Source organism: Palaemon carinicauda, chromosome 41 (assembly GCF_036898095.1).
Source record: "Palaemon carinicauda isolate YSFRI2023 chromosome 41, ASM3689809v2, whole genome shotgun sequence".
NCBI lineage: Eukaryota > Metazoa > Arthropoda > Malacostraca > Decapoda > Palaemonidae > Palaemon > Palaemon carinicauda.
The window spans coordinates 12,454,020-12,481,519 of record NC_090765.1 but is presented as its reverse complement, the minus strand read 5'-3'; the positions used below and the strand labels follow the sequence as shown (position 1 = coordinate 12,481,519).

At 38.5% G+C, this 27,500-nt stretch overlaps 2 protein-coding genes across 3 annotated transcripts in view; one reads left to right on the top strand and one right to left on the bottom strand.

Annotated features, from left to right (window-relative positions):
- The window catches only part of Ppox (protoporphyrinogen oxidase), a 948,609-nt gene that overhangs the window by 502,580 nt on the left and 418,529 nt on the right, over positions 1-27,500 (bottom strand). The gene's annotated exons all lie outside the window — the stretch shown is intronic.
- The window catches only part of LOC137632195 (anoctamin-10-like), a 401,601-nt gene that overhangs the window by 298,667 nt on the left and 75,434 nt on the right, over positions 1-27,500 (top strand). Inside the window, 1 exon segment of the mRNA XM_068364080.1 lies at positions 805-973. Within this exon segment, the coding sequence (XP_068220181.1) occupies positions 805-973 (169 nt within the window).

Below are 27,500 nucleotides of genomic sequence, written 5' to 3'. Positions count from 1 at the left end.
GCACAAAAGGTCGTAGTTTCATAGATGATCCCATATAATATACAGTACACCTACGACTGTGAGTGAACGATAACGAACTATACTGGGTGTGTATTTGTGTATATGTATATGTATACTGTATATATATATATATATATATATATATATATATATATATATATATATATATATATATATATATATATATGTACATATATATATATATATATATATATATATATATATATATATATATATATATATATATATATACATATATATACACACACATAGATATAAATATATATATATATATATATATATATATATATATATATATATATATATATATATATATATATGTGTGTGTGTGTGTGTGTGTGTTATATGGCTGTGCAACTCGCGCAATATGACATCCAATCTGCACTTTAAACAAAGGCAAATTACAACCCTTATCAATTCTAAAATTTCATTTCGCGTAGCTAAAATTTACCAAGACAAAGTATTTCACTCATAGTCCCTTAGCACACAAAACTATTACTTTACTTTGAACAGCACTACAATATTTTGAATATTTCCAAGTTTGTACTTTCTTTATTTTTCCAGTGTTACCACAAATGTTTTCTTTCTTGCTTTCATCTTTCGAAATCTATATTTGAATCTACTCGAAAATAGGCGGGATAAATAAACAGAAAGATGGGCAACTAGAAAAGAAGAGAAATATGATTACGGAAAAAATATATATATAAGATTACAGGCTGTGAATTATCACTCAAATTTCTTATTGGGAGAAATAATTCCCACCTAACTTCTAGTAATGTTTTTCATTTCAGGACTGTGAGGTGGTGGTGGTGATGGCTCCAGGTACGAGAGAAACAACACTCCACTGGCTACTGGCAAGATTAAAAGCCAGGTTGCCGGAACTGACGGTCGGTGTCAAGAATCACGCTGCCACGAACTCCTATGCCCTCTACCTCTCCGCCACTTACGACGGGTTAGTCTAATTTTTTTCTCTTTTTAACTTACAGTCAAAATTATACCTAAGAGAAATACATAGCTGAACAGGTTACGACTATTCTCCTGCAGACTTTATCTATTATAATGTACAGTTTATAACAATGTTCGGCTTCATGAATATATCCTTTCTTGTTCTGGGTCAATTGCTATTGAAAAGACTACCATTATAGTTACACGCTGTTAGTTAATCTTCAATATTTTCTACCCATTACGTAACTCTGTTTTGTTTCAAATTGGATTATTTCAATTCCGGAAGATCATGAATTTTCCAAAATGAACCACCAAATTGAAATGAGAGTATATCTTTTTTTTTAAACATTACTCAAATAATCTCTACACATTAAATCATTATGAATTTTTATAAATCCTAAATCACCCAGAATTAAACGGAGCCTTAACAAAATATTTTCCCGATTTTGAATTTAAAATAATTTAAAAGCGTTATAAACTAAAATAGAATAGCTGATTTAGATAAATATTCTATTTCATGTATACACACACACACACACACACACACACACACACACACACACACACATATATATATATATATATATATATATATATATATATATATATATATATATATATATATATATATATATATATATATATATTGTGAGGGTACAGAGAGACAGTTTCCGACACTGATGATTTATTGACGAGAGAGCCGGACTACATCAAGACAAGAAAATGCCTGAGGCGGATTAGCCAGGCTTAGTTTAAATTTGTGCTTCTTTTTGGTACAAAAATCCTTGAATAATAATCTTGATATAAAATGTACATATTTGATTATCGCATCAGAAGAAAAAGCGGAGAATTCCGCGTTTACTGATACAAAACAAAATATCTCGAATTTAAATACAAATGTGTGAAATACATACAAAGGGTTTATAGACAGAAACACATTTGTAGGAAGGTCTCCGTACAAGTACTCCCCCCTACCCCCAGAGTTATATATATATAAAAAATATTTTTCATTGAGCGGGAGGAAATAATGTTAACTATTTCATTGAGTGGGAGGAAATAATGTTAACTATCTTAGTTTCTGAATTTTCTTGGAGGGTACGGGGTTCTTCCGCACCGGGACTTTTTGTTTATTTTTTGATTATGTTTTCTTTGACAGGATTCCTCCCCGTGGTCTTGGGTTGGGGTTCTTAACTGTCTGAGGTGTGGCGGTATTATGCATCACTTTCTTGTGTTCAGGAGGTATCCTTGGTCGACGGCCTGTTTTGTCCGTGAATTGTTCGTCATTAATGATGAATGCTGGCTTTAACCTGTTAATCAAGATCCTGTCTTCTCTTCTGTGGATAAGTAGAAGGTATGCCTTGGGGTTTCTATTGATGACTCGGTAGGGTCCTTTGTAAGGGCGTCTTAGTGGGGATCGGTGGGCGTCGTCACGGATGAAAACGAAATCGCACGTCCGTAGATATTGCGACATGAAAGTTTTTGTTGTGTCGTTGAAGTTCGGTGACACAGGGTGAATTTGCTTACGATGTTTCTGATTCTTTCCGGGGTCTGGTCGATTTAGTTAGATGGCGCCGGGAAGAATTCTCCTGGCACGGCTATGGTCTCTCCGTAAACTTTTTCTGCTGATGATGGCTCTCCGTTGGATCTGGAGGCGGTGCGTAGTCCTAGGAGGACCCAGGGTAACTTGGCCTTCCAGTTGTTGTCAGAGCAACGGGCAATCAGGGAAGCTTTGAGGGACCGATGGGCCCGTTTGACCATTCCGTTGGCAGCGGGGTTGTAGGAGGTTGTGATGTGGGCGGTGATCCCTAGAGATTTTGTGATGGCGCCCCAGACATCTGACAGCAAGGCCGGCCCCCTGGCGATTGTAATGTCGTCTGGAATGCTGAACCTGCTGATCCAACTTGAAAGGAGGACGTTGACACAGGAGGGTGTTGATGAATCTTGCATGGGGGTTGCTTCGATCCACCGAGTGGACCTGTTGATGACTGTAAACAGAAAGCGGTCCACTCTGGAAGGGGAAAGGGGGGCCGACGACGTTGATGTGCATGTGGCTGAAACATCTCATGAGTTGCTTGAAGTTCCCGTTTTTCTGATGTTGTGTGTCGGGAAATTTTGCTTGTTTGGTTATTGATGCAGCTGCGGGCCCACTGGGTGATGTCCTTCCTCATCCCGTGCCAGATGAATTTGCTTGATATGATTCTTGCCGTCGTTCTGCCCGAGGGATGGGAGAGGGAGTGTACTATATCGAAGACGGCTTTTCTTCAAGAGGAGGGTACCAGGGGCCTGGGACGGCCAATACTGACGTTGCAGAGTAGGGCTGTGTTAGATGACCCTAACGGGACGTCTTCCCATTTTAAAGCCGTGATGGCTGTCCGGTAGGCTGGAATTTCTGGATCTAGTTGTTGCTCATGTGTCAGGTCCTCTTAGTCAATGCCGAGGTGGACGGCGTTTATTTCTATACTGGAGAGGGCGTCAGCCACTGGATTTTTTTTCCCTGGTACGTATTGGAGTATGCATCCAAATTCTGCGATGGCGGCAAGGTGGCTCTGTTGACGGGCTGACCAGGCGTCACCTGTCTTTGTGAAGGCGTGGACAAGTGGTTGGTGGTCAGTTCGAATGGTGAAAGGGGTACCTTCTAAAAGGTACTTGAAGTGTTTTACCTCTGTATAGACTGCAAGGAGCTCTCGGTAGAAAGTACTGTGCTTTTGCTCGGCGCCATTGAGTTTTTGCATGAAGAAGGCGATAGGCTGCAGGGCGCCGTTGACCACTTGTTCTATGACCGCTCCACAGTCTGTGTTGCTGGCGTCGGTGGTCAGCATCAGGGGTGTTCCTGGGGTGACGAAGGCCAACGTTGTAGCTTTGGCAAGGGCTGCCTTCGTCTTTTTGAATGCTGACTGCTGCTCTGTGTTCCAGGACAACGATTTCGGTTTACCCCTTAGGACATCAGAGAGTGGCGTTGAGATACCTGCAATGTTAGGGATAAAACACCTGTAAAAATGAGCCATTCCGAGGAATTCTTGTAGTTCTTTAATGGTTTTTGGTGGGGGGAATTCTTCTACCGTCTTGGTTTTTGATGTTAGGGGACGTACGCCTTCATTGGAGATTTTATGGCCCAGGAAGTCGATGGAATCAGAGCCGAAAGTGCACTTGTCAAATCGTACGAATAGCACGTTGTCCTGGAGTCGACGGAGAACAGTTCGAACGTGCTGAAGATGTTCGTCTTGCGATTTTGAAAATATCAGGATGTCGTCTACATAGCAGCAGGTTAAGGCGTCTGTAATCTCCGCACAGACGCCATGTCCCGTCTGATTTCCTGGCCATACGAAGAGGGGAGGCCCATGGGCTGGAGGCCTTCCTGCATACGCCCATTCTTTCCATCTCCTGGAAGGCCTGTTTTGAGTCGTGGAGTTTGTTAGGTGGTAGGCGGCGGAACTTTGTATGAGTTGGCGGGCCCCTTGTTGTTATGTGGTGGTACATGTCGTGCCTAGCAAGTTTTCTTGTTGTCAGTCGTAACTCGGGCTTGAATACATCCAGGAATTCATGATGGAGGATGTTATATATGTGGGTACAAACAGAGCGAGCAGCGGGCATTGAATGGCCAGGGTTAAGGGTGTGGATTGGAATGAATCAATGTCTATTAATCTTTTCTGGGCAATGTCGATCAGGAGTCCGTGATGGCCTAGGAAATCTGCTCCCAGGATAGGGTTTGTAACATCAGCGATGATAAAATTCCAAGTGAAAAGCCTTTGTAATAAGCAGAGTTTCGTTTTTTTTGTCTCGTAACTCTTTATACATGTGCCATTGGCTGCTGTAAGGCTTGTTGAAAAGTCAATTGGTTGATTCTTTTCAGCTTTTGTAAGCGGAAATATGGAGTGGGTGGGCCCCTTGTCTACCAGGAATCTTTTGTTTGGTAGGCGAAGGTTGCGGCCACTTTGGTGGCCGCCTGGGCCGTTTTTGGGAAATGAGCAGGGCAGCACGCAACGTCTTGCATCTTTACTGAATCTTTTATGGTAGAAACACCATGTTAGTTCGTGGTTGTGGTAGTTTGGCCTTGTGATGACGGCGCAGGTTAGGTCTGAGGTGGAATCTTCCGCTGATACTTCGCTGATGGTGTTGGTTGCGGCGAGCTTTGAAGCTCTAACCGCGTCGAAGAGATGCTGCGCTCTCTTGATGAGGTCGTCTGTTTCCAGATGGTGGGGTTGCGGGAGTTGGATCCTGACTTCTGGTGGAAGGCGACGTAGGAAGATTTCTCAGTCTAGGTCGATCTTCCTTCTGTTTCTGTCTGCGTCTCGGCCGGGGAGGAAAATTAAATTCTGCAATTCTTCCCATGCTTCTGTCGGAGATTGGTCCCCGAGGGGTTGCTGCATTACGTCGGAAATTCTGTGGGCACGTTCAGGTACGGGCGGAGAGTAGAGCTCTATAAGCTTTGCCCGAAGTTCTGTGTATGATGGACGACCTGCCCGGGACTCGATCCATTGTGCCAACCTGTCAAAAACGTCTTCTGGTAGCGCTGACAGTATGAGGTTGGCAAGGTCGGACTCCCGGGTGAGTCCCACGATGCAAAATTGAAAGTCTGCACGGGTCAGCTATGCCGACACATTTTTGTGTGAGATCAGCGGGTGCTTGATGTTCGCCAGGTTGGCGTGTTGTTCAACGGGCAAGGTCGCCGATTGGTTGGATGCAATGGTCTTGTCTGCCGCAAAATCAGTAAACTCATTGTTAGACATCGGAAATTCTTTCGCCAAAACATTCGTGAGAGCGCAGTATTTAGTCCGTTAATGGTGGTCTCATTGTACCTTACATTCCAAAACACTCAGTGAGAGCCATTTGAAGTCCACTAATGGAAAGAAGTGTCCAAGGGCATTTCTGCTCCGGGGTCACCAGTTGTGAGGGTACAGAGAGACAGTTTCCGACACTGATGATTTATTGACGACAGAACCGGACTACATCGAGACGTGCGGACGTACAAGTAGCACAGAAAATACCTGAGGCGGATTAGCCAGGCTTAGGTTTAAATTTGTGCTTCTTTTGGTACGAAAATCATTGAATAATATTCTTAATATAAAATGTACCTATTTGATTATCACATTAGAAGAAAGAGCGGAGAATTCCGCGTTTACTGATACAGAACAAAATATCTTGAATTTAAATACAAATGCGTGAAATACATACAAAGGGTTTAAAGACATAGAAACACACTTGTTGGAAGATGTCCGTACAAGTCCATCTTGTAGAATATCCCCCAGTTATCCTGAATAGATTGGGATCAGATGCCATCTTGATGTTTCCTTGCTGCCATCTTCTTCTCCTTTTGACTTTTTTAGTGTTATGTATTCTATTGCATTTTCAATCCATCGTTGGGAAATCCTCTTTAGAGAACACAACATACTAGAGGAAGTCAGACTTGTTTCTTCTGCATTTTTCCACCTGACAAAGAAACAGTACAAGTCAATCTTCATCAAGGAACAAAGCATACTAGAGCAAGTCAGACTTCTCCCCTTCGCTGAGTCCATCTTGTAGAATATCCCAAAGTTATCCTGAATAGATTGGGAACAGAAGCCATCTTGATGTTTCTCTGCTGCTATCTTCTTCTTCTTCTTCTTCTTCTTCTTCTTCTTCTTCTTCTTCTTCTCCCCTTGAATTTTCTAGTTTTATATATTTTTTGCATTTTCTATCCATCTTTGGGGGAATCCTCTTTAGAGAACACAGCCTACTAGAAGAGGTCAGACCTGTTTCCTCTGCATTTGCCCACCTGACAAAGAAGCAGTACAAGTGAATCTTCATCAAGGAACAAAGCATACTAGAGCAAGTCAGACAACACATTTGTTGGAAGGTGTCCGTACAATATATATACTGTGTATGTATGTATGTATGTATGTATGTATGTATGTATATATATATATATATATATATATATATATATATATATATATATATATATATATATATATATATATTACTTGCTAAGCTACAACCCTTGTTGGAAAACCAGGATGCTATAAGCCCAAGGGCTTCAACAGGGAAAATAGTCCAGTGGGGAAAGGAAATAAGGAAATAACTGAAATATTTTAAGAACAGTAACATCATTAAAACAAATCTTTCATATACAAGCTATACAAGCTTTTAAAAAACACGAGGATGAGAAATATGATGGAATAGTGTGCCCGATTGTACCCTCAAGCAAGAGAACTCTACCCAAGACAGTGGAACACCATGGTAGCGAGGCTATGGCACTTCCCAAGACAATGATTTGATTTTGTAGTGTCCTTCTCCTATAAGAGCTGCTTGTCATAGCTAAAGAGTCTCTTCTAGTATTAACATGAGGAATGTAGCCGCTGAACAATTAACATTACCGTAGTTAACTCCTTGAGCGAAGAAGAATTGTTTGGTAATCTCAAGTGTTGTCAGGTGTATGAGGTTAGAGGAGAATATGTAAGGAATAGGCCAGACTATTAGTTTCCATTTTTTTCCACTGTGGCTAATGTAAGGACTTCCCCAAATCAATTAATCAATCCTCAAACAATTCATTACATGAAAATAGCCAAGATGCTAAGTGCCAAATACAATTCTAAGTCTCCCCAACTCCCAATATTACTAAGCATACAGCACTATACAGCAATCTTATATCAAAAGTGTTTACTAGATCGTTTCCTTTAATTTAGTAAGTTTCAAAGCAGGCAAATGATCATTTTACAGTCTTCCAACAATTGAAACTCTGGTTTCAATATCGATTCATTATACAAAGCACCATAAGACCAGAAAATAGATTTCCCTTTCCATTGCCACACTAAAGCAGATTTAGATTAAGCCATCGAAGTTGGTTACAAATTTTATTTCTTTTTACCAGGTAAAAATCTTCCTACTTTGTTTATGAAATGAAGACCTTAAATGCTCTATTCATTAATACATCGTCAATTTCAATTTCAAATCAACTCTACTAACCATTCATCACATGAGATTAAACCACTTTGTCTTTCAAAGAAGATCAACCTACTTTATTCTCTAAATAAGATCAACTTATTTTGTCCCTCATATAACATAAACCAACTTAGTTCTTGAAACACGATGAACTAACTTTGTTCTTCAAATAAGATCAATCAACTTTATTCTCCATTTAAGATCAGTCAACTTCCTTCTTCAAATAAGATTAGCTAGATTTTTCTTCAACTAAGGTCTTCCAACTTCATTCATCAAATAAGACCAACCCCACTTGTTCTTCAAATAACACCAACCAAATTCATTCTTCAAATATTGTAACATCAATCAACAGTATTCTTCAAATAAGATTAATATACTTTATCGTTTGCGAGATATCTTCAACTTCACTTATTAAATGCAAGTACAGAACTCTATAGAACAAATGAAATTTTGGAATATAATACATCAAACAAAATAACTAAACTTTTTACTCATAAGAAATCACTAAAACAGTAGCACAAAGTCATACTTCAACTCGCTTCTCACCCAGTGACCAAGGCGTCATTACAAATTCGGTCAACTACATTGAATGTTTGAGGAGAATCGATACCGTGATTGGACGGAAGCGACTACTTTGGCCTTTCGTAGAATCATCATAACCTCAATACTTAAAGACGCCGTTCCCATTGCCATTCATGTTATATGGTCGGGCTATATTATCTTTACAGATATATATATATATATATATATATATATATATATATATATATATATATATATATATATATATATATATACATATATACATATATATATATATATATATATATATATATATATATATATATATATATATATATATATATATATATATATATATATATATATATATATACACATATATATATATATATATATATATATATATATATATATATATATATATATATATATATATATACATATATATATATTTACATATATACATATATATATATATATATATATATATATATATATATATATATATATATATATATATATATATATATATATATATATATAATAATAAAAAATAGATTCCTTGTCTCAACAGCAGTAATACCATCGCTTATCATACAAGTGTTAAGGGAAGAGTCTGTTAAAACAAATAATCTCTCTCTCTCGCGCAAACAATAAATTACGTACCAGGTAGTTATTCGACTGTGGTGGGTTACTAGGTTGCGAACTAACTTTTAAAAATAAAATATCCTAGTAACAACATCCCCAAGGGTTGTTGATCATTACCCAGACTGAGAAGAGAATAGCGAGAAAAAGGAGTGATGTGAGTGGTCAGTGAATTACAGTGGAAAGCGTGAGATGGGTAAATGAACTATGAATGGTATGAAGGAGGACTGATATCTTCGATTGATATTGTGCTGATTTGTAATAACGAAGAGAAACTACACAAGATGTTAGTTTGATAGAGTCCACAAGGAGAAAAAGTTTGAGAGAAAATGTGAGAAAAAGTAAGATAAAATGAGTAAATGGATATGAAGAAGTTTGAGCAATGGAGGGAGAATGGAAGCGGTTGATTAGAAGAATTCTGAAGTAGTAAATACAGTGGATGATAGTGTGATGAGCGAAGCAAGAAAGGTAGAACAATTTGCGCAAAAGATTGATAAGAGAATTGAATTGTCCATAGAAGTCAAGGTTGAAGTGTTAAATTAATTGTTCAACCAACCATACTTTATGGAAATGGCGTAAATATTGAAATTAAATTCAAGTAAATAGATTACAGCTCTTAAGATGAACTGTTTATATAGTAAATGTGGTGTAAGAAGTGATGAGGTGAATATTGTGGAGATATGCATAGTTGAATTTTTAGCATAGGTAAAAGGATGGTTTAGACTAGCGTATGGTAGACAGAACGCTTGGAAATTGTACCTCACGATCCAAAACACTCAAGTGAGCGCCGTTTCAAGTCCGCTAATGGAAAGGAGTGTCCAAGGGCCTAAAGCCTATTTTTGGGTGAGATAGAAGCGAAAAATCTATTTTTGGGTGAGATAGACATGTTGTCCTGATGGAAGGTTCCTTCAGTAGCTTCCTAAGGGTATATTTGACTACAGTGGATATTCTCAGAGAATTAAACTAAAGGTTATCACAGAATTCTAACCTCTGGCACGAGTACCCTAAAGGTTACCCTCTAGGATATTGTATATCAGCAGGGGATGCATGCATTAACACGCCACATAGCTAATATTGATTATTAAGATGTGTTATAAGGCAGCCAGAGAGGAAGACCTAAGAAAGGTTGGATAGAAGGATTCAGAGATGTATTAGAAATGAAGGGTCTTGATATTCATGAAGCGCAAGAGTACATGCAAGACATAGGTGAATGGTCTGAGCTAGGTTGCTGTTAGGTTATATCAGAGAGACGAGATGAATGGAACAAAGTTTATTTCAACAGATAACGATTTTATATACTAGCAGTTCCGAGCAAGAATGTCAGAAAATTCAAACAGATTAATGCATATTAAGATAAGCTTAAAAAAGACATACATGAGAAATAGGGCACTCTGCTCTTGAGAGACACCACTGCAGGTGGGTCATCTTGGAGGAGTTATGCAGGCTTTAGGCCATCAATGGAGACCCAGTCTTCTTTGTCACGAATGTTAATTAAGAAAGCTTTTGGTGTGTGACGAATCACGTGGAAAGGGCACGTGTAAGGGGGCATTAGTGGTGGCTTACTAGTGTTGCACAGGAAAACGTGCGATGCCTTGTGCAAGTCTGTCTGGCGGCATGGAGTAAATTTTCCCACAACATGATGTAGGTGCTGGATACTGTCGGAGGAGGTTGCAGATAATAAAAAATTTCGGCAGGGACGACCAACGAGTCGCCATACAACATTTCAGGTGCCGAGATATCTAGGACGTCTTTAGAGGTGCTACTTAACCCCAGGAGGACTCAGGAAAGCTGAGTAAGCCAGTTGGAGTCATTGCAGTGGGACATCAAAGCTGCAATGAGGGTGAAACAAAAACGTTCAACCATTCCAATTACTACAGGGTTGTAGGCGGTTGTCTGATGTGGGTGACCCCAAGGAGATTCACAAATGATGTCCACAATTGAGAAAGTGGTATTCGCTATCCACCCTCAGAGTAAGGCAGATGCACATGCGGCAGACGTTGCAGTTTGCAATGGATTGGTTTCAGGCCAACGAGCGGAGCTGTCAGTGACAGTAAATAGGTAACGATATCCTTGTGATGTGGGTAAGGGACCTACTACATTGACGTGAATGTGGGCAAAATGAAGCTGAGATTGACGGAAGTTGCCCACTCCTGAATCCTTGCATTGATATACTTTAGAAGTTTGGCATGAATCTTTAGCATCCTTAGTAATGCTGGGACAAATGAACTTCGTCTTCAGTAGCTAAGCAATAGATAGGTGTGATGGATGTGAAAGGCCATGAATGAAATCAAACACCGTTCGGCACATTGAAGCAGGTATCCATGGTCTTGGTCTACCCGTACTGATGTCACAAAGGAGGGTGGCGTTGGAGTTGTCAAGGGTGATGTCTTCCCAATGGAGGGATGTGATGAATGTCCTATATTCTTGGTACCCTTGATCTTTTTGTTAGGCTTCTGCCAAGGAGTTGTTATTCAATCCCAGGTGAATGGTGGCCAATGTGATTCTTGACAGGGCATCAGCAACAGGATTAATTTTCCCAGGAACGTGTTGAAGGGTGCAATTGTATTCAAACATGGCGGAGAGATGTCAGAGTTAACGGGTAGCCCAGGTATTAATTTATCAAGTGAAGGCGTGCACCAAAGGCATGTGGTCTGTACAAATGACAAATGATGTACCTTCTAAGAAGTAGGGAAAGTGACGACAGTTAAATACACCATCAGCAATTTGCGGTCGAATGTAGAGTAGCCTGATTCCACCTTGAACAGGTTTCTACTGAAGAAGGCCAATGGGCAAGTTGAGCAGTTGACCACCTGCTTGATTACTACACCAATAACAACATTGCTGGCATCGGTGGAGAGGGGCATATGGCACGGGAAAACAGAGCTGCAGCGGTTGAAAGGGCAGTTTTTGCATTGTAGAAGGCCGCTTCAAGAAGGGGACACCACTTCAGGTCTTTTGGCTTATCCTTGAGGGAGGTAGAGAGGGAGAAAAAATGCCGACGATGGCTAGCAGTAACCGGTGATAATAGCTGATCATGCCCAAGAATTCTTTCTGTGGTTTGATAGTCAAGGGGGTGGGGAGGTTCTGAATGGCTGCTACCTACTCAAGAAGGGGCTGGACACCTTTAAAAGATATGTGGTGCCCTAAAAATTATACTTTGTTGGCGCCAAAGGTACACTTATCGTACCGGGCTACAAGGGCATTCTTTTATAAGAGGTTGAGAATGATACATAAATGACGGAGGTGTTATCCTTTGGAGGAAGAGAACACAAGTACGTCATCCAAGTAACATACTGAGAAGGGGAGGTACCCCGAGGTGCCATTCATTAGAGGTTGAAAAGTAGCCTCAGCATTAAGTAGGCCAAAACATGAGTAATTGAAAGTCTATGTACCAAAAACGGTGGTGATAGCAGTCTTTTGGATGTCTTCTGGGTTCATGGGTACTTGATAATTCCTTTCATGGTCGAGCATGGAGAAAACCTTTGCTATGTGCAAGAGGGAGGTCACGTCGGACATGTTTAGGAGGAGTAGTGGTCTGGTTCTGTCTGTATGTTCAGACACCTGCAATGCGCACAAGGGTGCAGGGAGCGTTCCTTCTTCAGGACAATGTGTAAGGGTGACAACCATGGGTTGAGACCTTTTGAAAAAGGTCAATTCTTTCATTTCAGTGAATGTTTGTTTAGCGGTTGCCAAATGATCCGGTGCCAGACGCCTGAACCTGGCGAAGACTGAGGGCCCCATCTTCTTTATATGGTGACAAATACCTTGGTAGGCAGGAACCGTGGGCATTTGGCGATGTTCTGGACAGAAGACTTCCGGGTATGACGTGAGGAGGTGAGTGTAGGCATTCATGGGTGCGCTGATGTGGAGAGAAAGGTTGGAGAGGGTGGGTTGAAGAGGTTTTAATGAGTAGGAGTCTGCATTGACTAACTGTCAGTAAGCAACAACATCCAGGTGTAAATGGGAGAACAAAAGTGCACCAAGGATTGGTAATGTGACGTCAGCAATGAGAAACTTCCAATGATACTTGGCAGTCCCACACGATAATGTGAGGGTCTCGTACCAGTGGGTGTGGATCGCAGATCCGTTAGCAGCTACCAAGCGGATGTCAGCAGACTTAGACTGACACATCATGGCCTCATGGCCTTGGTAGAAGAGAACGGCAAGCACCAGTGTCTACCAAAAATTGTACCACAAGTGCTCAAGAGCTTTTTAGCCACTGACAACAGTTTGCACATTTCTTTACAGCAACCGCGAATCTATAGTAGTAGTACTATAACTGCGGCCGATGAGCGTCAGTAAGTGGTCGGAGATGTTGTTGGTGGATGTCATATGTAGTGGTGGGCGTCTGTGTCATACTGCATTCCATCCTGCCACATTCACATCTGCTTTGGTCGATGTTGCAAAGTTGTCCTCTTCAAGAGTCGAGGCGTTGATGGAATTCTTGAAGATGGTGAAGTGGATGTCCATAAGGTCACTGACTTAGGTCATCAGGCCCTTCGCAGGCAAAATATCAACATTAGGAATGGCAGCATGTACAGATTCGGGTAGGCGTCATACCCAAATGACACGAAGTAGCTTCTGCTCCTGAGGAGAGCCCATTGTTACGGGTTGCAGGCAAGCGATACTGCTCATTTCCCTGAAAGCGAGCGATGCCTTTTGGTCTCCCAATGGTTGTTGAGAAAACTGAAAAAGCTTGGCTATACAGGTGTTGTCTCTGCATTTTCATTGGACATTATCTTAGTTTGACTCATATTCATTTTCAGTTCTACATTTTGCTTTCTCTATTCAAATATTCTCTAATCGTTTGTAATTCCTCCCATGATTCACTAAACACGACTATGTCATCTGCAAACCTCAAGTTGTTAAGATATTCCCCATTAATATTAATTCAAACATTTTCTCCATACAATTCTTAAAAACTTCTGGGCAAGCTGTAAATAATTTAAGAGAGATGGGGTCTTCCCAAAGTGAATTTTCTCACTATCCCTATGTATTTTTAGGACTGCTGTACTTCCTCTACAGATATCTTTAAGTGTTCTAATATAAGATTCTTCTAGTCAAAGTCTTTGAAGGGCTTCCATTACTGCTGAGGCTTTGACAGAATCAAAAGCTTTCTCATAATTTATAAATGCCATACATAGTGGTTTATCATACACTGTTGAGTTGTCCATTAGCTGGTTAATTGCATGGATATGGTCAGTTGTTGAATACCCACTTCAAAAGGCTACCTGCTCTTTTAGTTGATTAAAGTCTACCTGTCTTTCTATTATGATATTTGTAAATATTTCATATAATAAGGAAAGTAAACTTATTAGGCGGCAAATTTTCAGGTCTTTAGTATCTCCCTTTTTGTGAATTACTATAATGATAAAAGTTTTTCCGAGCTGTAAGTATTGAGCATTCTTGTGGACATTAATTTAAAGTTTAGCGAGTTTTACTACTATGAAATCTCCTCCATCTATTATTAAATCAATTGTTAGGGCATCTTCTCCTGCTTAACCCCTTTTCGTGTCTTTTAATGCTTTCTTTTCTTCTCCTACTGTTAAGTTTGGTACCGGCTCATGTGTTTCATTATTTCTATTGGCAAAGTTATTTCTTATATCCTTATCATATATCTTTGTATTGAAATTCTCTGCAATTTTTATAACTCCATTTCTTTCTTCTGATATTTCCATTTTCATCCTTTAAAACAAACATCTGTTGGCACACTATTCCAAGTCTACTTTTCATAGAGATTGTATATACTGTATATATATATATATATATATATATATATATATATATATATATATATATATATATATATATATATATATATATATATATATATATATATATATATATATATATATATATATATATCTATATATATATATATATTATATATATATATATATATATATATATATATATATATATATATATATATATATATATATATATATATATATATATATATATATATATATATATATATATATATATATATATATATATATATATGTATGATATATATATATATATATATTATATATATATATATATATATATATATATATATATATATATATATATATATATATATAATATATATATATATATATATATATATATATATATATACATATATCATACATATCATCATCACCATCTTCTCCTCCTACCCATATTGACGCAAAGGGCCTCGGTTAGATTTCGCCAGACTTCGCTCTTTATAGTCTTCAGCCATGTACATCTGGGTCTTCCAACTCTTCTAGTGCCTTGTGGAGTCCAGCTGAACGTTTGGTGAACTAATCTCTCTTGGGGAGTAAAAAGAGCATGCCCAAACCTTCTCCATCTCCTCCTCATCATTATCTCATCCACATATGGCACTCGAGTGTACCAACCGTGTGTCACACAATCGTACATAGTTCATTTTGTGTATATATTATGCTTGTATCTTCGCTCTTCCCTCGCACTAAAAAGAACCAGGATAAACATGTCTGTTTTTCTCCTCTGTAACAGTGTCTGTTTTTGAACATGAAATTTCTTGTTGCTTTGAGCTTTTGTTTATAAAGGAGAGTGTTCTATAATAAACTCACTCAGTTGCTTTCATACTGTCTTTGAGTCACAACCGTCTCTCGGCCCGTCACACGAGTAATCTCTCATAGTTTCTAATCCTGTCCTGCCATCTAACTCTCAATATCCTTCTAAGGGCTTTTTTCTTAAATCTACTAAATCTATTGGCGATTGTTTCATTGTCATTCCATGACTCATGTCCATAAAGTAACACCGATCTCACTAAATATAATTGGATATTTAACGGATTCTAAGCGAAGCGAAAAAATCTATTTTTGGGTGAGATAGAAGCGAAAAATCTATTTTTGGATTAGATAGACATGTTGTCCTGATGGAAGGTTCCTTCAATAGCTTCCTAAGGGTATATTTGACTACAGTGGATATTCTCAGAGAATTAAACTAAAGGTTATCACAGAATTCTAACCTCTGGCACGAGTATCCTAAAGGTTTCCCACTGGGATATCGTATATCAGCAGGGGACGCATGCATTAACACGCCACATAGCTATCTGCACCCCATATAGCGTTAATGCTTCGATGGGGAAAGGTGGCGGGATAACTGAGGAGCCGCTCCAAAGTTACCCTCCTTCATTACTGCTACGGTACTCGAGATGTAAACAAACAGCCGCCATTCTGTGTGACGTCACGTCCGTCCTTATTCCTCTGTTCATAGCTCCTACCGCAGTTGGTTTTTCCTGGATAGCTTTTCTTTATGTGCTCATCGTTCGCCATGTCGCAGCATTCGGCCTCACCTTTTTCTGGAAAGTTGAGTACTAGGTTCTAGTATTGTTTAAATAAGCTCTGGCCGTAAAGTAACGATTATTTTTTCATTAAATCTTGTGTTTTGTGGCAGAGCTGTGCCTTGACCGGAGGCGCCATTTTACGGCGCCGTTGTTCGTCTCGCATGTTTTAGTTAGTTAGCAAGAACAACCCTCCCGGTCTTATAACTAATTAATATCATTAGTTATTTAGTCTTCATTGCAAGGAATTATTTATATTATGCTGTTGGTATTCATTTAGGCAACCAGTGCTTGCCTAACCCCATGCTAGATCGCTCTCCTAGCCCCTAGACTTGATAGCCTAGTGCTCATGTTGCTTTGCATGATATAATAGTGTTCCTAAGTTAATATAATGAAGATATAGGCATTTTAAACATACAAGATACGGTGCTGTACATGTGCTTTCGCCTTCTAGGGACTATACAAGGGACCGTGTTGGTCTGTCATACCACACTCCCCTAACCCAACGCTGGGGCCCTCGTATGCTTCCTAAAACCCCCCTTACCTACGGGTAACTCCCTCTGGGTAGCCTTGCTATTTCCTATCCCCCTGCCCGGGTTAGCTCTCGGGTAGGCTAGGCTAGGTAGTTCTTCCCTCTCCCTTGTATAGTATATGGAGGGATCTTGGCTAGAACCCCAGAGTATCCATCGCTCTTCTCAGCCCACCTTAAGGGAATGAACCCCCTTTAAGGTTGTGTCTGAGACCAAGGGGAAGGGCCCTACCCTTTCCCTAGTTTGCACTTGGTTGGGACACTCCCTGCCTACCTGCAACCCAGCGACGTGTTTTTCCCAGTCCTCCCTAATCTAGGAGAATGACTCTCCTGGTTTAGGTTAGGCCTTGGGGGGATTCTGTTTTATTATAGTTTAGGACAGTACACCAGTGCTGTACCTGATCTGAGCTAACCTTCCCTAGGTTGGGGAGCGTTCTCCCCTGCCTAGGCAGACTAGCGCCTACACACTCCCCCCCCCACCCTCGAAAGACCCCTATTCCCCTCCCCACTCTATCCCTTTGTGTTGGCTTGCCTCTACACCCTTGTCTGCTGTCCTAAAATTCCTCCCTTGGGAAGAGTTGTAGGGTTAGCTGTGCTCTTCTGCTTGGCTGGCCGCTCTGCTACACTTACTCTTCATAGTAGTTCTATGGGGTTGGTGCCGGCGGCCGTCCTGCCGGCGTAAGATTCCCCCTCTTTGAGTGCCCTCTGTCCCTCCCTTGGGTTATCTCAGGCTTCCGGCCGTCTGCCGGCCCCCTGCCGCCGGATGATAGGCGTATCCCTGCCTATCATGAGAGCACTTCTTCTGGAGGAAAGCCGGTGGGTATCGGACATTACCATTCCTTACCTTTCTCTCTCTCTTATCATGGTGCCGGTCCCTTGCCGCCTCCGCTGCCGGCGCTAGCCGCCGACACCCCAGGTGACCTCTCCTTTCATAAGATGCTACCACCCTAGGATTACCTATGGCGACAGCCTGCCGACTGCCGGAGGCTGCCGCCCCTTGCCGGCACTAATCGCCGACACCCCGGGTATCCGCCCCATATTATTATCATTATTATTATTACTATCCAAGCTACAACCCTAGTTGGAAAAGCAAGATGCTATAAGCCCAGGGGCTCCAACAGGGAAAAATAGCCCAGTGAGGAAAGGATATAATGAATTAAATAAATGAAGAGAACAAATTAACAATAAATTATTCTAAAATAAGTAACAACGTCAAAACAGACATGTCATATATAAACTATTAACAACATCAAAAACAAATATCTCATAAATAAAGTATAAAAAGACTCATGTCCGCCTGGTCAACAAAAAAGCATTTGCTCCAACTTTGAACTTTTGAAGTTCTACTGATTCAACCGCCCGATTAGGAAGATCATTCCACAACTTGGTCACAGCTGGAATGAAACTTCTAGAGTACTGCGTAGTATTGAGCCTCGTGATGGAGAAGGCCTGGCTATTAGAATTAACTGCCTGCCTAGTATTACGAAAAGGATAGAATTGTCCAGGGAGATCTGAATATAAAGGATGGTCAGAGTTATGAAAAATCTTATGCAACATGCATAATGAACTAATTGAACGACGGTGCCAGAGATTAATATCTAGATCAGGAATAAGAAATTTAATAGACCGGAAGTTTCTGTCCAACAAATTAAGATGAGAATCAGCAGCTGAACACCAGACAGGAGAACAATACTCAAAACAAGGTAGAATGAAAGAATTAAAACACTTCTTCAGAATAGATTGATCACTGAAAATCTTGAAAGACTTTCTCAATAAGCCTATTTTTTGTGCAATTGAAGAAGACACAGACCTTATATATGTTTCTCAAAAGTAAATTTACTGTCGAGATTCACACCTAAAATTTTTAAAGAGTCATACATATTTAAAGAAACATTATCAATACTGAGATCCGGATGTTGAGGAGCCACCGTCCTTGACCTACTTACAATCATACTTTGAGTTTTGTTAGGATTCAACTTCATACCCCATAATTTGCACCATGCACTAATTCTAGCTAAATCTCTATTAAGGGATTCACCAACCCTAGATCTACATTCAGGGGATGGAATTGATGCAAAGAGAGTAGCATCATCTGCATATGCAACAAGCTTGTTTTCTAGGCTAAACCACATGTCATGTGTATATAGTAGGAAAAGTAATGGGCCAAGAACACTACCCTGTGGAACACCGGATATCACATTCCTATAATCACTATGGTGCCCATCAACAACAACTCTTTGAGATCTATTACTTAAAAAATCAATAATAATGCTAAGAAACGACCCACTCACTCCCAACTGTTTCAGTTTGAAAACAAGGGCCTCATGATTAACACGGTCAAAGGTAGCACTAAAATCAAGGCCAATCATACGAACTTCCCGACCACAATCAAGGGATTTCTGTACAGCATTGGAGATTGTAAGAAGGGTATCACATGCTCCAAAGCCTTTACGAAAACCAAATTGCAAACTAGGGGGTAGATGATTACCTTCAGCAAACCTATTAAGACCTTTTGCCAGACGACGTTCAAAAACTTTAGATAATATGGGAGTTATGGAATTGGGCGGTAATCAGTGGGACTTGAGCTACCACAAACACATTTACATAGAGGAGTAACATTACCAATTCTCCAACTAGTGCTAAAAGCTCCTCTTCTTGCTAACTTGCGCAAAATAACAGATAACTTTGGAGCTAAGAAATCTGCTGTCTTTATAAAAAAAAACAAAGGAAAAATACCATTTGGGTCTACACCTCCATAAGCATCAAGGTCCACCAACAGAGCTTTAATCTCACGAGATCGAAAAGCTAAACTAGTTAGTTTAGCCTCAGGAAAACAGGAATGAGGAAGTTCAAGTTTTTCATTACTCTGTTTACTGTCAAAAACATCAGCCAAAAGGGTTGCCTTTTCCTTTGGACAGTGAGTGACTGAGCCATCTGGTTTAAGTAAAGGAGGAACTGTTGCATCCACACAAAAGAGTGCAGATTTAAGGGTAGACCACCATTTATGTTCCTGAGTTGTACCAGAAAGTGTTTCTTTTATGGTTAAATTGTACTCCTTTTCAATTGAGGCATAAACTCTCTGAGCAAAAGCTCGAAGCTGAGTATAGTTGTTCCAGGTCAAATCTGATCTGTTACCCTTCCAAAGTTGACAGGCCTCCTGCTTCTCCAAAAAAGCACGTCTACAATCATCATTGAACCACGGTTTGTCCTTCACTCGGTACCTTAGCACAGGAGAAGGGATACGCCTATCAATTATGTTGACTAGATTCTCATTCAAAGGGATGACAGGATCTACACTATTATATAATTGTGACCAATTCAAGCACAAAAGATCATGTAAAATCTCATACTAGTCTGCTTGGGATTTCATATAAATTTTACAAGAATATGATATATCAGGATTACCTAAGGCGACAGCCTGCCGACTGCCGGAGGCTGCCGCCCCCTGCCGGCACTAACCGCCAACATCCTGGTTATCCACCCCATACATCTTATGAGATTAACTAATGCTCACCACGCCGACAGGCTGCCGGCTGCCAGAGTCCGCCGCCCTGCCGGCGATCGCCCCTTCGGTGTCTACCATCTCTGTCGCTCAGTGTGTACCCCTAGATTGATTCACCCCGCCGGACCGGCCTCCGGCTTGCCGCCGGTCTGCCGGAGCCACCAAATGAGGCGCTAATGGACAAGCACCCCTTCCACGGCTGCTGGCCCCGTGCCGGCAGTCGATCTGATGCAGCCAGATAGCCTGGCCACTTCCCCCTTGGTATCTCATACCTACTGAAATAGTGGCTATGCTGTACGGTTGCACAGTACAACATTTCCAGCATACTCTGTGCTTCTCAGTGCAGTCTCTTGCCGGGACCTAATTAACTACTGAGGGGGTTTTATCCAAATTTTCCCCTCTCCCTCCCTTGGTTCTGAATGACCTCAGACCCTTTCCACTCTGTGGACAATTCCTTAATAAGGAGGCCTAAGCTTGGCTCATCCATAAGGATTTTCCCTCCTTTAGAACCTTAAGGTCCTAAGGAATTGACTACAGAAAAGGTCGCGGCAACCGGCTGGACATGATTCACAAGTATGTCTTCCTACTTCCTTTCTAGCTCACCTATCCTGAGCCTATAATAATAAGCTAATCTTACAGAGTTAAGTTATTCTTAAATTAAGAGTACGACATGGCTTGAGCCCAAAAATATGCAATGTCAAGCAATTTGATTTAAAAATTTTACTTAACCTAGCCATTGTCTAATTTGCTTTTTTGGAGATCATACTTCCTAAATACATGAATGATTCTACCTTATTAATTCTGTCTCCTTCCAGAGATATTTCATCTTCCACTGTATACTCCGCTCTCATCATCTCTGTCTTTCTTCTATTTATCTTCAGCCCAACCTTATGTGATATTTCATGCATTCTGGTAAGCAAGCACTGCAAATCCTAAGGTGTTCTGCTAACAAAGACGGCATCATCAGCATACTCTAGGTCTGCTAAATTCTTATCACCAATCCAGTCCAATACTTCTCCGCCATCACCGACTGTTCTACACATTACAAATCCATGAGGAAGATAAACAACATAGATGACAACACATTCCCCTGGAGTAATCCGCTCTTCACTGGATAAGACTCCATTAATATTAAATTTGCAGTTGCTATGCTCATGAACAGACTTAGTCAAATTTACATATTTAAGAGTAATTCCATAATAATGCAGGACACTCCATAAAATTGGCCGGTGCATACTATCAAAGGCTTTTTCATAGTCCACAAATGCTATCAAAAGTGGATTTCTGTATTCTACACACACACACACACACACACACACACACACACACACACATATATATATATATATATATATATATATATATATATATATATATATATATATATATATATATACAGTATATATATACAGTATATACTGTATATATATAAATATATACATATATATGTGTGTATGCGTGTATGTGTGTGTACTACTATGAAAAGATGATAAAAACGTAATGTAAGAGAATGTGAATGACCGATCTTGTTCATAACCAAATAATGGCAAGTAACGTAAACTAAGCCCACATACAATAACTGCATACCCTAAAAATAAAAAAGGACATGTTAATAAAGTGTGCTAAAAATATCCGAGAATAAAAGGAAAGAGTATAATTAAATAGAGAAATGTGAACGATGTATATTTTGAAGGAAAAAACTTATAATGAAAATATTGGAAAAAGATGATCAGAAAAGATAAGAAAGAAGATAGAGAGTTATAGTTATACAATGCATTTAAAGAATATGAATAATCAAGATTATTACATTTTGGAACGGGGTTTGACTTGAAACATGGACTCCGAGAATGGATAAAATTGGCTTGCTTCGACTTTTAAGAAATGGGAACTTAAGGAAACGTAGGTTTAGAGAAAGGAAAGCATTAAAAAACACAAGAATTCAATATCAGTGACATCAGGATACCACCAGAGTAAACAAAAAGAAAGATATAGAGAAAGCAGGACTAAAAAATCTTGAAAATTAGAAAGTGTGAGAGCTGATGGCTCGAACCTTAAATAAGAATATTAGAAAACATGTAACCTACATCAGGCGACTATGTCACCGAGAAAACGGAATAAATGGAAAGTAAAACACATCCAATAAGAGAAAGTTGAGCATTAAAAAAATAAACTTATAGGGGGTAATATACTTTTAATAAGAACTTTGGCGTAGACATTCAGAAGACGGCGTGAAACACCCCAACGAGAAACAATGACATAAAACTAACTGACAATAGAAAAGACTTTAAGATCCATATAGTAAGAGGGGACCTGGAAAGGACGACATTGGACATGATTATTGTCACCGAAAACGACTAATGTTGACGAGCTTATTTTGAAATGATGACATACACCACACAGAAAGAATTCACCTGGATAACCTAGACACTGAAAAATGATAATATAAGAAATGTGAATAGTAAAGGATTTCATTAAAAAACAAATAAAACAAAAAAACTACACACAACACAAGGAAATGCTGAATCTCAGGATAGATGATATCAGGATCCTCGACACCAGAAAAAGAATGAGATCAGTGTACCTGAATATTAATGAAGAGCGTCATAAATGTAATCAATGAAATCGACGCTGAGAAAACGACATCAGCAAACTTGGAATAATCTGAAGGTCACGAACAGGAATAAAATGAACATGCCACCCAGATGGTGGAGGACATTGTGGAGAGTGTTTGGAGAACATAAAATATGTAAGTAACATTAGACCCCGTGAACTTCGTTAAACATGATGCTCAAAGGCTTAGGGAAACGAAGGATCAATAAATAAAAAGAAGATGGAGAAAATTCAATTGCTTGAGGGAAAGAACAGATGATCATGGTCATGACAACTGCAGAGAGAGAGAGAGAGAGAGAGAGAGAGAGAGAGAGAGAGAGAGAGAGATTTCTCAAGGATAAATTATATAAGATTAAGACATACAATTCCTATTTTGAACTATTAAAAACAATCGACAGAAGTTTCCAACTGGAAAATGAAGATCAAGAAGAAATATGGAGTTTTTAGTCACCATTCTTTTTCAACACTTAAAATGAACATGAATTGATTGAATAAACTTGCAAACTTCATCATGTTACTGGGTTACAAGAGATTTATTCATCACACCTTCATAATTCGATAGGTTTTTACGAGGAAATTATAAAAAATTACATACCCAACGATAAAAAAAAGATTGACATCCAACTAAATAAATCTAACGACTTATAGAGATGTTGTCACATTAATTTTGCATAAAAATATCTAGGAAACTTTGAATAACTAATCTAATCTGTCTTGCAAATAGCAACTGCTTTTGGAAAGTCTTAATGAACAATTAGGATGAATAAACCATATATGAAAATTCATTTCACGTATCAATTCCAAGAAAGAGAAAATTCCTAATAAAATTTATACAGTCGGAATAATATCCACTTCACGCAATTAATATTCCATTCATTAACACACAAAAAGAAACAAAAATACCTTGAATTAAAAAATATTAATAAAAAAAGACACTTTGGTCCTATCGCCAACTCGAGGGTAAACAGTAGCATCTATATTTACATGGGAAATCAATTATGAAGACTGAACCTCTCTTCAAACCTCGACATTTTTCTTTACATTAAATACACTGGAAAGATTAAATGCGTTTCCCAAGAAATGACGGGAAAATGAAAACTGGTAAACGAAAAGAATTAAGAGTTAAAGTCAACAAAAGAACGAGTTAATATATCGAATGAAATGGTTGAAATATATAAAAAATAAATATATATTCTGAACTTTTTCTTCACATAAACACGAACAGTTTTTATAAAAACATTCCTTCTTACAACGGATATGGAAATATTAATTTTTCAGGTAAATCAAATAATAATCAAAATTAATTTTCAAATCCTTCATGTAAATGTACAAGCTTAAATGTACATATCATCAAGGTAATATCAAATTTCTTTCCAGACAATATATCCCCATTTATGTATTACATACACAGACAGATATATATATATATATATATATATATATATATATATATATATATATATATATATATATATATATATATATATACATACATACATATATATATAATATACATACATACATACATATATATATATATATATATATATATATATATATATATATATATATATATATATATATATATCATCTCCTAAGCCTATTGCCGCAAAGGGTATTGGTTAGATTTATTCAGTCATCTACATCATGAGCTTTCAAATCAATGTCCCCCACTCATCATCTCCTACTTCACGCTTCATAGCCCTCACCCATGTAGGCCTGGGTTTTCCAACTCTTCTAGTGCCTTGTGGAGCCCAGCCGAAAGTTTGTTGAACTAATCTCTCTTGGGGAGTGCGAAAAGTAACCCCAAACTATCTTTATCTACCCACCTCTATGATCTCATCTACATACGGCACTCTAGTAATCTCTCTTATAGTTTCATTTCTAATCCTGTCCTGGCATTCAACTCCCAATATTCTCCTGCAGCCTTTGTTCTCAAATCTACAAAATCTGTTGGATATTGTTTCAATGTCATGCCTTACCTTATTGCCTTATTTTTTGTTTGGGTTCCCCCAGGTCCCTCAGTGTGAGGCACCTCGTATATCCACTAGAGAGTTGCTAATACATCTTCCAGTCTTGGATGGTCTGGGATGCATCTTAGGTATTTATCGAGCTGATTTTTAAACACATCTACGCTCACTCCTGATATGTTTCTTAGATGAGCTGGCAGCACATTAAATAGTCGCTGCATTATCGATGCTGGTGCGTAGTGGATTAATGTCCTGTGCGCCTTTCTCAGTTTACCTGGAATGCTTTTTGCCACTATTAATCTACCTCGGCTTGCTCTTTCTGATATTTTAAGCTCCATGATGTTTTCAGCAATTCCTTCTATTTGCTTCCATGCTTGTATTATCATGTAGCGTTCTCTTCTCCTTTCTAGACTGTATAGTTTTAAAAAATTGCAGTCTTTCCCAGTAGTCTAGGTCCTTAACTTCTTCTATTCTAGCAGTATAGGACCTTTGTACACTCTCTATTTGCGCAATATCCTTTTGGTAGTGTGGGTACCATATCACATTGCAGTACTCGAGTGTACTACGCACATAAGTTTTGTAAAGCATAATCATGTGTTCAGCTTTTCTTATTTTAAAGTGTCTGAATAACATTCCCATTTTTGCTTTACATTTAGCCAACAGTGTTGCTATTTGGTCGTTGCATAACATATTCCTATTTAAAATTACACCAAGGTCTTTAATTGCTTCCTTGTTTGTGATTGTCTCATTATTAGGTCCCTTGTATGCATACACCATTCCTTCTCTGTTTCCATAATTTATTGATTCGAATTTATCGGAGTTAAATACCATCCTATTTATCTCCGCCCATTCATATATTTTGTTTAGATCTCTTTGTAGTGAGTTCCTATCTTCATCACAAGTAATTTCTCTACTTATTCTTGTGTCATCGGCGAAACTTCTCACTACGGAGTTTTCAACATCACAGTCTATGTCTGAGATCATAATAACAAATAGCAGTGCAGCTAATACCGTACCTTGGGGCACACCAGATATTACCTGGGCTTCATCTGATTTCTCGTCATTTGCAACCACTATCTGTTTTCTGTTTTGCAGGAATTCTTTTACCCATTTTCCTATCTTTCCCACAATATTATGCTTTCTCATTTTTTTCTCCAATATGTTATGGTCTACCTTGTCAAAGGCTTTTGCAAAATCTAGATAGATCACATCTGTGTCTTTTTCATTTATCATATTATTGTATATGTTTTCATAGTGTGTTATCAGTTGGGTCTGTGTACTTTTTCCAGGTACGAAACCGTGTTGACCCATATTAAACAAATTATTTTTGACCAAATGGTTCATTATTTTCTTTTTTATTACCCTCTCATACACTTTCATAATATGTGATGTTAGACTAACAGGTCTATAATTACTTGCCTCTAGTCTTGATCCACTTTTGAAGATAGGGGTTATATAAGCTAATTTATGTTTAACATATATCTCGCTCATATCTACACTCTGTCTTAGCAGTATTGCAAGCGGCTTCGCGATAGTGTTTGCAGTTTTTTTTAACAAAATCGCTGGAACTCCATCTTGTCCGGCTGCCGATCCATTTTTAATTTCGTTTATAGCCGTGACAATATCTGCTTCATTAATATCTATATCCGTTAGATATTCAACATTTTCTTCTCTCATTTCTGTTTCATTATTCTCATTCGCAATTCTTGGCGTGAACTCACTCTTATATTTTTCTGCTAATATGTTGCATATTTCCTTTTTTTCATTCGTTAGCCGTCCTTCAATTCTTAGAGGGCCTATTTCTATTCTCCTTTTATTCATCTTTTTTGCATAGGAGTAAAGTACTTTGGGGTTTCTTTTTATATTTTGAAGTGTCCTTTCTTCTAAGTCCCTTTTTTCATTTTCTTTCGACTGTATAATCTTTTGTTCTGCATTTTCTATCTTACATTTTATTTCCCTCATTTTCCACACATTTTTTTCTTTTGCAAGATTTTTCTTCCACTTTTTAATTTTCTGAAATAAGATCCTTCTGTCTCTTGGTATGCACGTCTTTTGTTTATTGTTTTTTTTCGGTATATATTTTTCAACAATTTTCTCCAGTATTTTGTACAGTATATCCGTATTTACCTGTATATTATCACTTATAAATACATTTTTCCATTCTTTATTCAGTTCTTCATTTATTTCTGACCATTTTATATTCTTACTGTAAAAGTTATATTTTCCATATCCTTCCCAAAGTTTTGTGCTTTTATTAATTCTGTGATCACTTGCTTTGGAATGAACTATCAATTCTATGACATTGTGGTCTGAAATTCCCGTGTTATACACTATTATTTCTTTAACATAATTCACCTCATTCACAAATACTAGATCTAGGACATTTTCCTTTCTTGTTGGAATGTGGTTTATTTGTTGCATATTATGTTCTAATAGCATATCTTGAAGCTTTTCAAATTGCCTCTTATCTTCTGCGCTACTATTACTATCTTTTTTATATGTATACATACAACCACTTTCTTCTATCCGTTCTTTCCA